General features: G+C 45.9%; 1 protein-coding gene across 1 annotated transcript; it reads right to left on the reverse strand.

Moving 5' to 3' along the window:
• Positions 1 to 2,061: 2,061 nt before the first annotated feature.
• Positions 2,062 to 14,856, reverse strand: nyap2a (neuronal tyrosine-phosphorylated phosphoinositide-3-kinase adaptor 2a). The gene is made up of 7 exons (XM_084674389.1): positions 14,650 to 14,856; positions 9,565 to 9,857; positions 8,499 to 9,115; positions 8,012 to 8,456; positions 5,260 to 5,472; positions 4,782 to 4,891; positions 2,062 to 2,735 (listed from the first exon to the last, which is right to left on the reverse strand). The coding sequence occupies exons 1-7, from the start codon at positions 14,850 to 14,852 to the stop codon at positions 2,508 to 2,510; spliced, it is 2,109 nt and encodes a 702-aa protein (XP_084530515.1). The 5' UTR covers positions 14,853 to 14,856; the 3' UTR covers positions 2,062 to 2,507.
• Between the last annotated feature and the right edge of the window lie 1,081 nt (positions 14,857 to 15,937).

Raw genomic sequence — 15,937 nt, forward strand, 5'->3', positions numbered from 1 at the left:
CTAGATCTCAACAATAAGATTAACTATGTGTCTTCATCTGGTCGCATAAAAAAAAAAAGTATTTTATGCCATCGATGTAAAAAAAAAAATGTTGTTCCCCCTTCAAACACAAGCTGTGTTTATGTAACCTGTCATCTTATCCTAACTTTCATCATTTGTCTGATTATCTTATCAGATTATCTGTAACCTTTCAGCTCAAGTGACCATCTTTCTTAGTCACAGTGAAAACTGGTCTCCAAGGCAATGCATTTATCAATTGATTCATCAATTGATCACTTTAGCACACACTCTATGCTTATTTGTGCATGTGTGCAGGTGTGTGTAAGTAAGGTCTGTTTCTGGACAGTGTTTATGTGAGTGTGTTTGTCATGGGGGGGGGGGGCATTGTTACAGGAGTCAATAAGTCAATAATAAATTGATAATAATAAAGTCATTGATAAATCAAACGTGGGACCAATAATTCTGCCTCAAAGGATGAAGAGCAAGAGGAGAGAAGAGGACACATCAGGCACCTACGGCTCAGTAGATACTATCCTTATTAGCAGGCAGATCTATCACTGTTATGGTCTCACAAATCCCACAAACTCCCACCAGGCAGTTAAACCCTCTCCATGTCCATATCCGACACCATAGCTGATTACCGTACATGACACATCCTGCCGATCAGTTAAATGGCAACAAATAATTGTGAAACGTTAAATTACACTGTCCACCAATCACCAATGACTGTCAGATTCCTCACCTGGATCCAAAACGATGTGGATGAATCACACAAACAAGGCCCTCAGTTTCACATGAGGGAGTTCAAGTTCAATACAAGTGCTTATGTCTGGCAAGAGAAATCCCCTTGTCCAACATCTGCCATGACATAGCGTACTTTCACACTTGTTCCTGTATAGAAGGAGGTTGTCATTCTTCACTCTTTCATTAGTCAAGTGGAACATTTCTCAGTCTCCATTCTGGTGGTCTCTCAACACTTGAAATGGTGGGAACTAACCCCAGGAGGGTGTTCGAGAAACCAGGGAGGTGTTTGAGAAACCAGGGAGGTGTTCCAGAAAGCATGTTATGCAACATAACCAGGTAAGTTAATTTCCCAGCTGACACCCAGAGTTGTAGCAACATTGCAAGTAAGTTGCTGCAATATAGTGTGTCAGCTGGAGAGTTAACTTACCTGGTAATGTCGCATAACCTGCTTTCTGGAACACCCCCCTGAGCCTCAAGAAGTGCCAAACATGAGTTACACGTTCATTGGCCAAACAAGGTTATAAAGGCAAAGGTCAGAGGTCAACACTTCTCCACTTCCTTGTAGTGGATACAGAAAGGTCAGAGTGTCAGTGAGATAATGTCATGAGGTGTGCCTGGCAATGGGCGGGGTTAGGGGTTCCTATTCTTTAACATTGTATGATTCCTGTCTCCCCCTCCTAGTCTCGTGTGTCTGCTTCTAGGTCTAGTGAGCAAGAGCTCTGTACCCATGTTGCTAATGATGTCACTAGTTAGACTTCCTTCACAAATCACACTGACTCACCGTGCATCTCAAACGCTAAAATATTTTTCCCACTTGCCTCTAGATACTGTCAATGTGCTTAGATAGTACTTGTGGTTATAGCCAGTGTGCTGAAATGCAATCTGTTTGGAACAACTTTGTCACAGTGTACCTTAAAATGGGTTGGACCAATTTGTTTGCCCACTATTGTATTTATTTTTCCACAGGTGACAAAAGGTTGTGGGGCAGAATTTTCTGAAAGCATCCTGGATGCCACCACCTGTAAAATGTCCTCATGGCAGTTTTGAATCAGACTGTATGTAACGGGACATCCTATATCTTTGTCTGGTATATGATGCAGTAGAATGCCATCGAAGACACGGGGATGATCCTTGACACTTTCTGTGGTCACACCCACAGTTTGGGTTCAAACAGATCACAACAGCATTCCAATACCACACCTACTGCAATTCCAAGATGCCAAAATATATTCAATTTAAAATATTGTTTTCCCCCATTGCAATAAGAAAGTTAATCGTTTAGATTTTGCATATAAAAACAATGGTGCAATCACTGAATTAGCTCAACATTGTTTACTTTTTCAACACAAATAAGTGTCATTGCGACTTACTGTAGATGCCAAAACAAGCTTGCGAAATCATTTCACAGCTCACCCTTAGACCACAATTTCCTCTTTAGTCCTCTTTCAGTTTTTCTTTTATAAAATATCTAAGCATAACAAGCATATTCAATATTAAGACAATTATTTTAGAAAAATATTAAATATAAATAGTAATTAGAAAGCAGGGAGATGTCTGAGATTTGCTACAATGGGATGGTACCCCTCTGCTCTGATTGGCCGCCAGCTTAATGCCCTTAGTAAACAGACTATGTATATGTCTGTTTGTGTTTTTATTATGCCACGTAGAGTTTACAACTGTGTGTATGTGTGCGTAGAGTTTATACTTGTGTGTGTGCGTGTGTGTGTGTGCGGGGGCAGGGCGAGTCTGAGGACGGGTCAGGGTCAGATGGCAGAGTCCCAGAACACGGTGGTCTGTGTGGAGTAGGGGGGCGGCCCATGCTTCTTGCCCCCATTGCTCTTCCTCCAGCTGGGCAAGATGGGCATGCTATCCTGTTTACACAGGTTCCTGTCGGGCCTCTGTCTGGCCTTGATCTCCCGGCACAGACTGCGCTTCTTCTCTATCATGTCCATCATGGTGCTGTCTCCATACGCCCAAGGCATGGGTGGGATCTGGGGGGAGGTGGAGGGGGGAGAGGGGGGGGAGGTGGGAGAGAGGAGGAGGAGTGGGCCCACATTGGTATCGTCACAGGTTCACTGTAGCGTTTACACAGTAAGAATGGGTGTGTCTATGACTATCTTTCACTACATCTTTCACAGGAGAAAAGTATGTTTTGTTGGTACCTGGGAAATTTAATGTTTGAAGTTTTTCAGGGTTTGTTTAAAATACTGTGCGTTATATTGGAGCTTGTTCGTAACAGTGTTTTGCCTAGCAGTGTGTGCAGAGCAGAGACTGCCCTGCCTTGGACAGTGTGTTAAGGAGTAATAGATATGGTTATGCCAGACATCATGTGAGTACTTTAAAAGGGATACACTACGAACACCATGAATTAAGCAGACAGCACATTCAGTACGGCAAGACCTTCAAGCAGGCTGTTTTCTTGATGTGACATAAGCCCCATCTTACTCAGAGACATGTACACACATGCACACGGCCATTCAGATGACATCGTCACAGGGTTGCACTGTTTCACATTGAGACAGACACAAAAAGGAGACAAACATGAAGGAGGAACATACAGTTTGGACAAGATTTTATTGACTCGATTTTTTAAATGTGTTTAACGAATTTACATTAAGATCCTGTTTTTTGTTGTTGGTGTAATTAGAGGCTTCGAGACCAGTGGAATAACTAGGGAGTCAGGATGAATTGACTTTCTGTGAAATGCAATTGGTTACTGACCACATCCTGACTCCCCAGTGACACATATACAACATGTGATATGTTAGATAACTAAACACCTCATACACAATGGGCTTCTTAAACACTCCTCATATGCTGTGTTCATACATCAAACGTTTTATTTTTATTTTTTAGAAAGGACAGTACAAAACAGTTACAAGTTCATGTCTACTTAGACTAAAGGATTAGTTCATGTCGATGTAGATTAAAGAGTTATTTCATGTCAGTGTATATTAAAGGATTAGTTGCTGTAAAGACTGATGGCTTTGTTAGTTGTCGTAAAGACACTGGCACAGTGAAGGTCTAGGTAAGGGCTCAGTTGAAAGTGAAAACAATTACGGAACGACAAGATGGGATGGGTTTGGGGGGGGGGGGCAGTATACCTGTATTAATTTGCATTATGGTATACATTTAACTATACCATGTGCGTCATGGTATAAGCGCTTTAGTGCACTGCCATATCTAGCTCCTGAAATTCCAACGGTAGGTAGATGGGCCAAGCAGAACTAACAGGCGCAAGCAGAGCTAACAGGAGCCCAGAAAGCTATACAGAGAATGGCTAGTCATGCTAGGAAATGTCTGTGGCTTCATTTTATGTTCTTAATAAAATTCAAAAGATAAACGGAATAAACTGAATACTTAACTCAGCGTGTACGGAGATATTATTAAATTATTCAACTCAAATTAAATTTGTAGTTATTTTGAAATTGCTAGCATGGCTCCCACAAATAATATTAGACAAAACAAACTTTCCATTTTTCTTATCTAATGAAATAGACAGCCGTCAACAGCCTTCAGACAGTGACGTGTAGAGCTGCTCACCCTGTGGTGCTATGAGGTGACTGTGCAGATTCACATTCAGTTTGAAACGCATCCTGTACCATACAGAGTCCTAGCCTACCTAATCCACTCAGTTGAAACTCAGTAATTAATTCATGGGAACGACTTACTGTCCCAGAGTATAGCACCAGATTTAAAACATGTTTTATTGAAACGTGAGGCTCCCCTGGGTGTCCTAAGACAGGTTGGATGTCTGTATTGTGAAGCAGCAGGCTGAGAACATACATACACAAAACACACACCAAGCAGAATGCATCCGTCACGAAGCACACAAGACAAAACAAATACACCAGTAGCAGGTGACAAGGAAGGACAGAATACTGGTGAGGGTGGTGGGGTGGTGGTTGGGTGGAGGTGGTGGTTGGGTGGAGGTGGTGGTTGGGTGGAGGTGGTGGGTGGACGACACATAAATACGGACAGACGGGGTTCCACACGTTCGCTCTCTTGCTCTTTCATTCAGCGGTGCGTGGCAGTACCTGGCAGAGGCCGGCGTAGGGTTCAGAAGGCTGGCGTTGAGGCGTGCCTCCAGGAGAGGGAACCCCCGAAGTGGAGGCTGAGCGGCCCAGCTTACACACCACCTTGGGCTCTGTTGGGACAAAACAGGACACGTGTTCTACCTCCCGATCGACTTTGTAGACGTCCCTCCCTGTAGTACGTGTAGTTTGATCCCTGTCGCAGGCATTATAATGGGTTTGGGTGATTATCATAAAGCATGCATGGCAGGGCTATTCTATGTTGGGCCTCAGGGTCCACTGTGCTGTGTGTTGTAGATGTTTCCCTGCTCCAGCACACCTGATTTACATGAATGGTCGTTACCAGGCCTCCACAGAAGCTTGATAACAACCCGTTTATGAGAATCAGGTGTGCTGGAGCAGGGAAACATCTAAAACACACAGCACAGTGGACCCTGAGGACCTTGGATCGAACGCCACCGACGTATGATATGACTATTACCGGAAGCCCCGCCCCCCAGCATCATGGTGGGGCTGACAGAGGAGCGCCCGATGCGACTGGGTGTGGAGCTCTTGGCGGATGATTGTCCGGACGGCCCGTCCCACTCGTGGTGGTCGTCCCTGGTTCCTCCGTGCTGGGGCCCCCGCTCCTTACTCTCATGCCTGCTGAGGGGCTCTGAGCTGTGGCTCCTGGAGCGAGCTTCCCCTGCTGGGCCTGCCAACGCATGCGGTTGTTACTGTTGTCATGGCGTGCGCTGCATACCTCACAAACCTTAGAAAGAGCTACCGCGAAGATCAACGAAAGACAGCAGTTTGCCCACTGTTGAAGTGCACTAGTGGGATCCTATTGAAAGAGGTAGTTACTGTGACAATCCACTGAGTCTTGGTATGAATATCAAGCATTTTATTAAAATTAAGCCCCCTTCGGCTATGAAATACCTTACTATGACTGTGGCATTTTGATTAGGGCAGTTTGGCCACAAGGTGTCACTGTATGACTGATCACATCAGTGTTTGATGAGGATGGAGACCAGAACATGCCTCTGGTGGATTCGGTTAAAAGGATGCCTCGTTATAACAATCTAAAGAGAAGAAATACAGGCGTAGATAGTATTTAAGATCCGCCATGGCGTGTCAATACTAGAAATACTGCAATCAGCAACAATCTCAGGGATCTTCCTATATTGAACCGAGTCTAACAGGTCTGCATTCATTGGTTGTGGTCCAGACCGACACATCACTTATTTACCTCGTCCTTTCTTTCAATGCTCATAAAGTATATTTTCCCCTCGTCCTCCTCATCCCTCCATTCCTGTCGACCGCTGCACCGATCTGTGTGCTTCTCTCGTAGGCTAGCCATTAGCACTTGCATTCATCACACTCGATGCACTCCAGGCATTAAGGAAATTGCTTTGCTAGCAGATGAAAGCTTTTCAATTATTTTTGCTTGCAAGTGTATGATCTGTAATAACCTTCTTGAGCATGAAGCAGTTGACAGGCAAGTGGACGGACCAGGGGCTGAGGACATTGGGATCCTGATCAAGTTAGGCCATGTCTCAGCTAGGTGAACAGACATGTCCCCGTGTGTGCACTGCTATCCTTCTGAATTAACACCAATTTTACTAGCCACAAGCTAACGGAAGGAAAGGATATGCAGGGAACAACACGTTGGAGGTATTAACTACTACTTTGCCTTGCAACTACCATGTTTTCTCCGTGCTTTTGTGAAAATAAACGTGTATGCTCGCTTCCTATTCAGGTGTAGTCACATTGGTCCTCAGTATGTCAAAGGAAGCAAGCAGTGCCAGGCGCAGGGGCAGGCTCTAGTAAATCAGCTACTACACCATTAAGCTAACACACTGCCACAATGCTAAGCGAAAATACTACCCCGCTATGGTAGATTAATAAACCTACTGACATAAGCTACCGAGCATCCCACAGGATACAATCACGTACACAGTGCAAAAAGAATGTGGCCATATGCGGCCTTTACCACCTCAGAATGTGGTCTTAGTAATCGGATCTCAATACGTTCTCAATTCGTCTTGAGTGCATTCACATTTACACCTAGGCTACCTGGACTGAGTTGTCGGCATGTGATCGATCACCAAGACGCATGCTAATGCCAGATATGAACAGGGTCGATGTCTGACTTGCCATCTAATATAATTACATCAAAATACTAAATTCAATAGCTGGTAAGCTAACCGAGCAGCTAGCTAAGTTTGTGAATGGGAGAAGTAAAACATGGAGACATTTTTTCTCTGTTTAGTCCATGGTAAAAGTATGAAAGTTCATACAATAAAAAGCAGTTTATCTTTTCTCCCCTCTCTACCAAACGTAACCATGTAAACGCAAAGGCACTACATTGAATGCGTTTTAATATTTTATATTCCCATTTTAGTCATTTAGCAGATGCTTTTATCCAAAGCGACATGCAAATAAAGCTTTTAGTAGACTAAGTATAATCAAGCATCAGAAGTGCACAGTTATGTATTGTAATGGTTTGGTCTCTTTGTCAGCTTCTTTCGCGTTGCCTAATTCTGACAACCTGTATCCGACCATTGAGACCACGTGTGGATGTAAACCTCCAACGTAAATCAGTGACGCGGTACTGCCTTAACAGCCGACGGTAAAGCGGAGGAGGTTCGGAAAAAATCTGGGTCACTCTAATCTCTTCTGAAATCGACCTCCCTTCCCTTTGCTGGAACACGCTGTGTATAGGCTGCTTTATGTCATACTCACAATTGAAATGCATCTTTTGAATCCACTCATTTATTTCATTCAACCATTCCAAAAACGTGACAATCTAACGTACAAAAATGGTAGTTGATATTGTTGCATTATGGTATTATTTTTGTTTACCTTACCTGGTAGCTTAGATGTGGTTACTTTTTGATGTGGCTTGTAAATACAGACTCCTTGACCTTGACCAATCAATACTGTGAACTACACACTTCTGATCCTTGTTTTTCTGCTGTATGTTCTCAATGCATTATTTATTCGCACATCACATTGCACATTATAAGCACATCTGAGATGTGGTTACTTTCCTCTGAGACTGGTCAATAGGACACACCGTTCATTGACCCTGAACAACAGAATGCTATGCTATACATGTATGCACTTTTGATCCTTGATCTAATTCCTATGTGAACTGTGTTTGGCACTTTAGATTAATATATATATATTTAACATTTCTGATCCATAACGTATACGTCATGAACGATCAACGTAATGAACTCAGTACTCACAGTCTGCAGAGTCCTTGGCCTTCCTCCCTGCCGGAGGTTTCTTCAGCATGTTCCTGCCGCTGCTGAGCAGGTTGGTGAGTTCGTCCAGTGGGCTGGTTGGCGTCCGCGTCCGGGACACGTTCTGCATGGATCCATGAGCAGAGGACGAGCCGCTGAGCTTGGCCCCGCCCTCCTGGCCCGAGGAGGCCTTGGCAGCGTGGGCCACGGAGGAGGCACTGCGGGGCATGCTGCCCGTCATCACAGCCTCGTACGGGGGAGGGTGCTTGAGGCTGAGGGGGGTGAGAGAGCGGCCCATGCTGACAGGGGATGGGCAGGCCGAGTGACTGCGTGGGTAGCCGTGGACCAACGCAGAAGACTTGTACAGGTTCGAGGGCAGGGGCGGGGCTGAGGAGCGTCCCGAGGTGGTGATGGTGTGTGTGGATGTGAGATCCCTCTCCCGCTCTCTCTCCCTCTCTCTATCCCTCTCTCTGTCTCTCTCCCTCTCTGCCTTCCGGTGGTGTGAGGAGGAGGGAGCAGCCTCTGTAGCGGTAGGCGAGGCCCCAGGCTTCAAGACAATGTTGTCCTGCATGAGCAGTTTGGTGACATCCAGAGGGGTAAGGGGGGACTCGTCAGAGTTGGGGGAGCATTGGACGGGGGCTGGGGGGAACACCAGCAGTGGGGGGCGGTGAGTCAGCAAGTTGGGGAAGGGAGCGGGAATGTCACAGAACGAACCGCGGGGTGTGTAGGAGTGGCCGGGCTCCACGTCCAGGATGGAGGGGGTGACACTGCCCCCCTGCTCCCACCTGGAGTCCTGGACCAAGTCATCAAACATGGGGTACTTCATCTCCTCGTACACAGACTCACCCTGGTCATCATCCTCTTGACTCTTCAGGTCCCGCAGGATGTTGCCCACCATCTGGATGTAAACGGGCTCGTCCTCGTCCGTATCCTGGGCGGGGCTTTGGTTCTGGGAGAAAGACTTCTCCCTCTTGGAGGACATCTTGTTGCCGTGGTTCCTGATGTAGGACTCGTCGAACGAGGTGCTGAGCTGAGTGTTGGGGTTCCTCTTGGGCTTGGGAGGAGGGATCCTCTTGTACTCTTCGCTGAAGGGGCGGGACTTGGAACCTGGGAGATACACACACACATTGTGATGTCATCTGTCTGGAGCGCAAGTGACGGATCACATGAAAGGCTTTAGATGTTATGCATGTGCTGCACTCTGGTCAAGAAGCACGCTGAAAGCTTTTGGGGTATATCGTCGTACCGAACTCAAGGGGGTGCAGAGTTATGCTTTTACCCTTCCCATCCCCCACTGTGGTAGAGAGCAGGATCTGTACATCTGTGTAAATGTGTATGTGTGTAAAATATCAATATGTATACATACGACTTTCACTGCCGTTACAGTAGCCGATGCTGTGATGCAAGCATTCATTATTAAAGGTGGAGATGAAAATCCCACACAGACTCACACAGTACACCTCATTGTGTTCTCTGTATGACCACCAGATCAGACCACCAGATCAGATCCGAACAGCGCGATCATCGCTCTGTCCCTGACACTCCAGAACACTCACCATCGATTTGGTCCAGTTTATTGGGGACGGAGCCGCCGTTGACCGTCTCTGAGGAGATGCTGAGCTTGGTGTTGGGGTCTCTCCTGGGTTTGGGCGGGGGCTGCTTGCGGGAGGTGGGGCTCCCGTCCTCATCTCCAGCCCCTACAGAATGAAGGGACTGAGAGCGCACGGTGAACCCTTGGCCGCATGAAGAGGGCATCCGGTCCTGGGGGGCGGGCATGGTCATGAAGCCCATTCGGAAGTGCTTCCCCGCATAGCCTCCCTCTGTCGCTCGGGCCACATCTTCACCGATCCTGCCAGGACACACACACTGTTAGAAAGGATGGGAAACATAGCACAACCACAGACAACCACAGACAGTTTCTTAAAGGCAGGGTAGGTACATTTTATGAACCTAGCATTTGTGGCTTGAGTTTGAAAGGATTCTAACCTAAATATGCCACCCCCTCCTTTGAAAGCCACTCCACCTCCATTTGAGTAATGCCAGGTGGTAGTCAGACAGACAAGTAGGCTGTTCAATCATTTCATTCGGTCCGAAAGCCATCTAATCATTATGTTTGGTTTGAACCATATGATTGGGATTTTCATCCTCCAGTTGATATAGAGTTAAAACCTCCACTAGGAACAAGAGTCTGTCTGATTGATAATCAAAGGTTGGGCTAGGGGACCAAAAAAAACCTAATAATATCAAACTGCCTGCAACCAAAATCACTACTTATCTAATTACGAATACACCTCTCTCTCTCTCTCTCTCTCTCTCTCTCTCTCTCTCTCTCTCTTTCTCTCTCTCTCTCTCTCTCTCTCTCTCTCTCTCTCTCTCTCTCTCTCTCTCTCTCTCTGTCTCTCTGTCTCTCTCTCTCTCTCACACACACACACACACAATCATTGCCCTCATACATTACATACACCCATAGCCCAGTTCTGCTCTGAGCCATTAGAACTCAGAATCTGGCCTGTTGTTCCCACAGTCATCCACTGCACGTTGAATCACCAAGAAACCTCAATCAAAAGAGTAAACACACACAAACAAGTACTCAACCTTTAATGTGAACCTCACGAGAACCTCAGTTCTCCATGGTTACCTCTGCCAGGGCGAGGCTGTGTAAGCGCAGGCTGTGATTGGTCAGTTGCTTCAGGAGTGTGAGATGACAGCCCTGGGGGAGCCCAGCTAATAGATTGAGTGGAATGGTTATCTGTTAATGATTTGAGCTGTACAGCTGCAGACACACTGCCCTCCTGGGCTTATTACCTAACAACCATTCAGAGACATGTGGCCAGAAACCCCCAAACCACACAAGGGCCACTACATCAGAAAACATTGACGTTTACACACACGCATGTACACTTCGACAAACATTCATGAATCCCCCCCCTCCCACACACACACACACACACACACACATCCATGCACGTCATGTGCAACACACAACCACGTGCACTCTTCAGAAGCCACAGTTATGCTGCGATGAAACAGGATGTGTACTATTTGACCGATTTAATTTTCCCCTGTGGGATAATACATTTAATCTAGACTCTGAAATACCCTAATTACCAATTAGTCGGCAGCAGTACTGCACCCAAGGTGGGTTAAATGGAGTGAATCTATTGATTGATGCTTGTGGGGAATCACACCTCTCTCTGTTGACCTTATATGGAGAGAGAGAGAGAGAGAGAGAGAGAGAGAGAGAGAGAGAGAGAGAGAGAGAGAGAGAGAGACATCCTGATAATTTCATTGGTCGGTTCTGCTGGACTGTCTGTCAGTGGGGGGCGACCTGGGCTAGCTGTGTTTCATGGGGTCAGCCCCCAGTTCATAAACTAAACTCAGCATGATGAAACCCCTAACCCTAACCCTGCCCAAGGCTTGGTTCATCCTGACGAACAGGTCCTAGTTCTGGGCTGCAGCAAGCAGGACTGCCCAAGCTCACGGCACACACAGTGAAGTAAACACAGCGCCACCGAGTCAGAGGTCACACCGCCTTGCCGCAGCCTGGCAGCGAGCATCATGGGAGATGCGTGAAAGGGCTAGGGAGGGAACGAGGGTGCCGGGGATGAAATAAAAAAAACAAACATAAGCAGGCACAAATCAAGGTCACGTAGCTGCCTGAAACACAGAACCAGGAGAGAATTGTGCACAAACTTATGCGTACGCATGTTCAGAAACGACGACACTACGAAATTAAACTCAACAGGATGTTCTCTTGTTCAGGTTGTTCAGGACATTCAGCTGAGATCACAAAACCGAACATACATCAAACGTGCACAACATGCTACCTAAGTCTCTTAATCCTACGACTGAGGACTGACAAAGCCAGTAGTAACAATGCTCAGGCACACAGACAGAACACCAACAGCCACATAGCAAAGCACTACAGTAAATGCTAGCAGTAAAATCCATGTGACCTAAATATCTGCATCCTATTGGCTTGTCTGCATGAGCACTCTGAATGGAAGTGCTTAATCCGCCCCAGGCTGATTATCAGCTCAGTAACTGGCAGCAGCTTCCTCTTACTGCTTGTGTCTCCCAACCCCACCCAACCCCACCCAACCCCACCCCACCCCACCCAACCCCACCACACCACACCCAACCACACCCCACCCAACCCCACCAAACCCACCCACCTTGAAATTATGTATTACTAACTGTTCATGTTACTGTAATATGAATGTTGGTGATATCCTGGCAGTTGTGCTTGTTCCTGGAGTCAGCACCTACTTGCAGATTCAAGGGGCTTGAAATGTATTTGCTGGTATGTTTTTTAGACATCTATACATTTACCTCGGTAGAGGTGTATGTGTCAGGGGAAGCAGCCACTGTTTGCTTGAGAGAGAGAGACACACACAGAGAGAGAGAGAGAGAGAGAGAGAGAGAGAGAGAGAGAGAGAGAGAGAGAGAGAGAGAGAGAGAGAGAGAGAGAGACAGAGAAACAGACAGAGAGAGAGAGAGAGAGAGAAACAGAGAGTACGAGTGAGAGAGAGACAGAGACAGAGACAGAGAAAGCGTTAAAGAGAGAGAAGAGCTCACAGTGGGCTGAAGCGGAACAGTGTGTTAGTAGCAGACGACGAGGCTGGTATCCAGGGATAATGTTCCAGAAATAGCATTGGTCCAGCCCTGTCACAATACACGCCTGACATACATACTGTTGCACACAAACGCACCAAAATCACAGACAAAACTCCAGTTTGTGGTCATTAGCAGGTTTCTTCCTCCAGCCTGTCCAAGTCAAACATTTAAATATATTCACAGCTCATTCCATTATGGCTCTTTGGACAGTTCTGCCCAATAGATTACACAGTGATACTGGCCCATGAGACAAAATATGTCATTTAGCAAAATCATACACTAAATGAGTCATAATATTAAAATGTTCTTCATACTCAGACTGTAAAACTATGATGAACATTTGTCAACAAAAAAAATCTAATCTTTGGCATAACCTTCACATCTAAAAAGGTGCTGTTCTAAATGGAAAAGTCACAGTAAACTCAATTACCAACAGTATTTTCAGCTTGAAAAGTGAGGTCCAGTTGATCCTGAGCCGCAAATGTATTTTCTGATTTGAGATAACTTGACTTTGCAGGCTTTCCTTTTCTCTATCTCTCATCATATTCCCAACTTCTTAACCCAATTGAGGATTTTTTTCAGAATTGCAGTGGAAGTTGCTTGATTAGAAACCCCCATTAACTTCTGATCCTTTTTGTAGGCAACAGAGGCCTCATAAATCCAGTTGGATATTTTTTTTTCTATAATGCGTTTTGAGAGTAGTGTGATGATTGTCTGAACTAAACCATTAGGCCTATACTGTATGTCGCTGGGTATCCATAACCAAGCCTGCATCATCCTGGAGAGTGTATCTCATTTTATCCCATTAGAGACTGAAGGACCACTTCTGTGTCAGAGAGGAGAGCAGAAAAAGAGAGAGGGACAGGTTGAAGGAGGGGAGAGAGTGAGGGAGGGGAGAGGGTGAGGGAGGGGAGAGATTGAAGAAGGGGAGAGGGTGAGGAAGGGGAGAGGGTGAGGGAGGGGAGAGAGTGAGGAAGGGGAGAGGGTGAGGAAGGGGAGAGGGTGAGGGAGGGGACAGGGAGAGGAAGGGGAGAGGGTGAGGAAGGGGACAAGGTGAGGAAGGGGAGAGGGTGAGGGAGGGGAGAGGGTGAGGAAGGGGAGAGGGTGAGGAAAGGGAGAGGGTGAGGAAGGGAACAGGGTGAGGAAAGGGAGAGGGTGAGGGTGGGGACAAAAGGCGGAGGAAGGGGAGAGGGTGAGGGGATGTTAGGAGAGGAGCAGAGGGAAGCACTAGCGCAGCATGTGTTGTGCTTGCTGTCAAGACAGCTTGACGTTTCAGTTGTGCAGTGTTGACGGTGAGCAGTGTTGACAGTGAGCAGTTCTGCAGTGTTGACAGTGAGCAGTGTGGGTTGTGAAGGGGGTCAGCATACAGCGGTGTTCACAGGGACTAAGAAAGAATGATGTGAGAGGGGTAAGAGGGAGAGCCTACGCAACGTGAGAGGGAGAAATATGGGGGGGGGGGGTGACGAGGAAAGCGGTGGAGAGGTGAGCAATTTGTGTGGAGATGGGTTCAAGTCTGGGGCTTTTTGATCTACAGTCAAATGCTCAACCTCTGAGCTATTCCCATCCCAGCCCGGTTATTCATATGTGCTCCACCTAATTCACACCAATCACCAATTGACATACACATCACAAGGGGATAACTAAAACCGAAGCAAACCATGTCCAGCATTGTATTTTCCTGTCGTTGTATCTCTTCCCAATCCAAACATCTCAGACGTGGGAGTTCCATAGCTGAGAATTATGTCCTAGCTTCCTAGCTAACACGGAGACTTCTTAATAAGATCGTAAGAGGAGGGGGGGAATCTCCTCTCCAAAGTCACATTCAGCTCTCCGACGTGTTGTGGCCCCCAACACAAAGAAAAAATCCTATTTCATTTGCCAAAACTCTGGTCCGATCTGATAAAATAATCATTCATTGTGTATTTTTCAGTTATGAGTTTAATTTTGACCACTGTGTAAGCATTGTAATCCTGCACAAAATATAACACGTTGGTAAGAACCTTGGAGAACATTTCTTGTCCTACCTCTTTATGGCTTCTTCCTGCCTCCTTTTCTTCTCATGTTTTTCCTGAAGGTAGGCCCAATTGGTCTCATTTCTCACACGGTCGCTTTCACGGGCAATGTCCGACGCATTCTGGATGACCAGGCCATCATATGCCCTGAGACCACTGTCCTCCACATACTGGAAAAACCTGCTGAAAGACGCCTCGTCCTTGTTGGTGTTCATTGTTCCTCAAAGGCAATTGAGTAGAAAGCTCTGCAATCAGACGATAACAGGAATAGTCCAGTCAATACTAACAATGTTAGGAATAGGAGTAGTAGGCAGCACATATAAAGGATTTGTAGAGAACATGCAAAGCAGTTTGACTTTAGATTTGTGTAGAATTTGCATAAAGAGGAGTACAAAACTAAAGAGGGTACAATATCTGGGGAAACTGTGAGGTGTGCTTGCATCCTATAGCCTCGAATTTCCAAACTACTTACACTTGGCTCTCATTTTTACAATAGGCTACTTGGACTGTGTCTTGACAATAAATGAAGAACATTACATGTTTTGCCAGGATAACTAGATCTAATAGGCCATTGAATGTTTTGGATGTCCCGGTGTGATTAAACTTTTGACTGGGGACAACTACGTGATCAGTCAGACTACAGAATGTTGATGATGTCAGGCTTCTTGTTCATAGACCAACTGCAGTCTAACCTGCACTGTCTGGGTTAGACTGCATCCTTTAGCCAATAAATTATATTTTGCTGAATGATTGAAAGGTTAGACAACAAAAGTTCTAATTAAATAATCACTGACTATCAAAATGGAAATTACTCCACCCTGGCTCCACCCATTGGCACTTATTTGCTTTTCATGTATGCTTCCTGTTTAAGCTACCCACAATGTTTTTGGGGCTATCTTGCTGTTTATGATCATTGACCTATGAACCTTTTGTAAAGCTTTCTTGGATAAAAGCGTCTGCTAAATGACTAAATGTAAATATAATGTAGATAAAAGATTGAGGAAGGCAATTTAATTTTACAAGTTTATCATTTCCGTATGCCAGAAGCGCCATAGAATGATCATTACTTGTCAGTAACAAGGTCACTGTTTGAAGAATCGGGGGTCATGTGACAGGATATCCGCGATACAAGTAGGGAGAGCCACCTCGCGGCATGCACCCAGTGGTATCCACTCCAATCGTTTGGATATTGGCATCAATTGCTCTACAGGATTTATGATCATTTGATGCCCCTCTCGTGGTTTATTGCTTTAATAATGTATCAGTCCCATCACAATATTAGCTCAACAGCGCAAATACA

Source organism: Hypomesus nipponensis, chromosome 15 (assembly GCF_054491055.1).
Source record: "Hypomesus nipponensis isolate SF chromosome 15, ASM5449105v1, whole genome shotgun sequence".
Lineage (NCBI taxonomy): Eukaryota > Metazoa > Chordata > Actinopteri > Osmeriformes > Osmeridae > Hypomesus > Hypomesus nipponensis.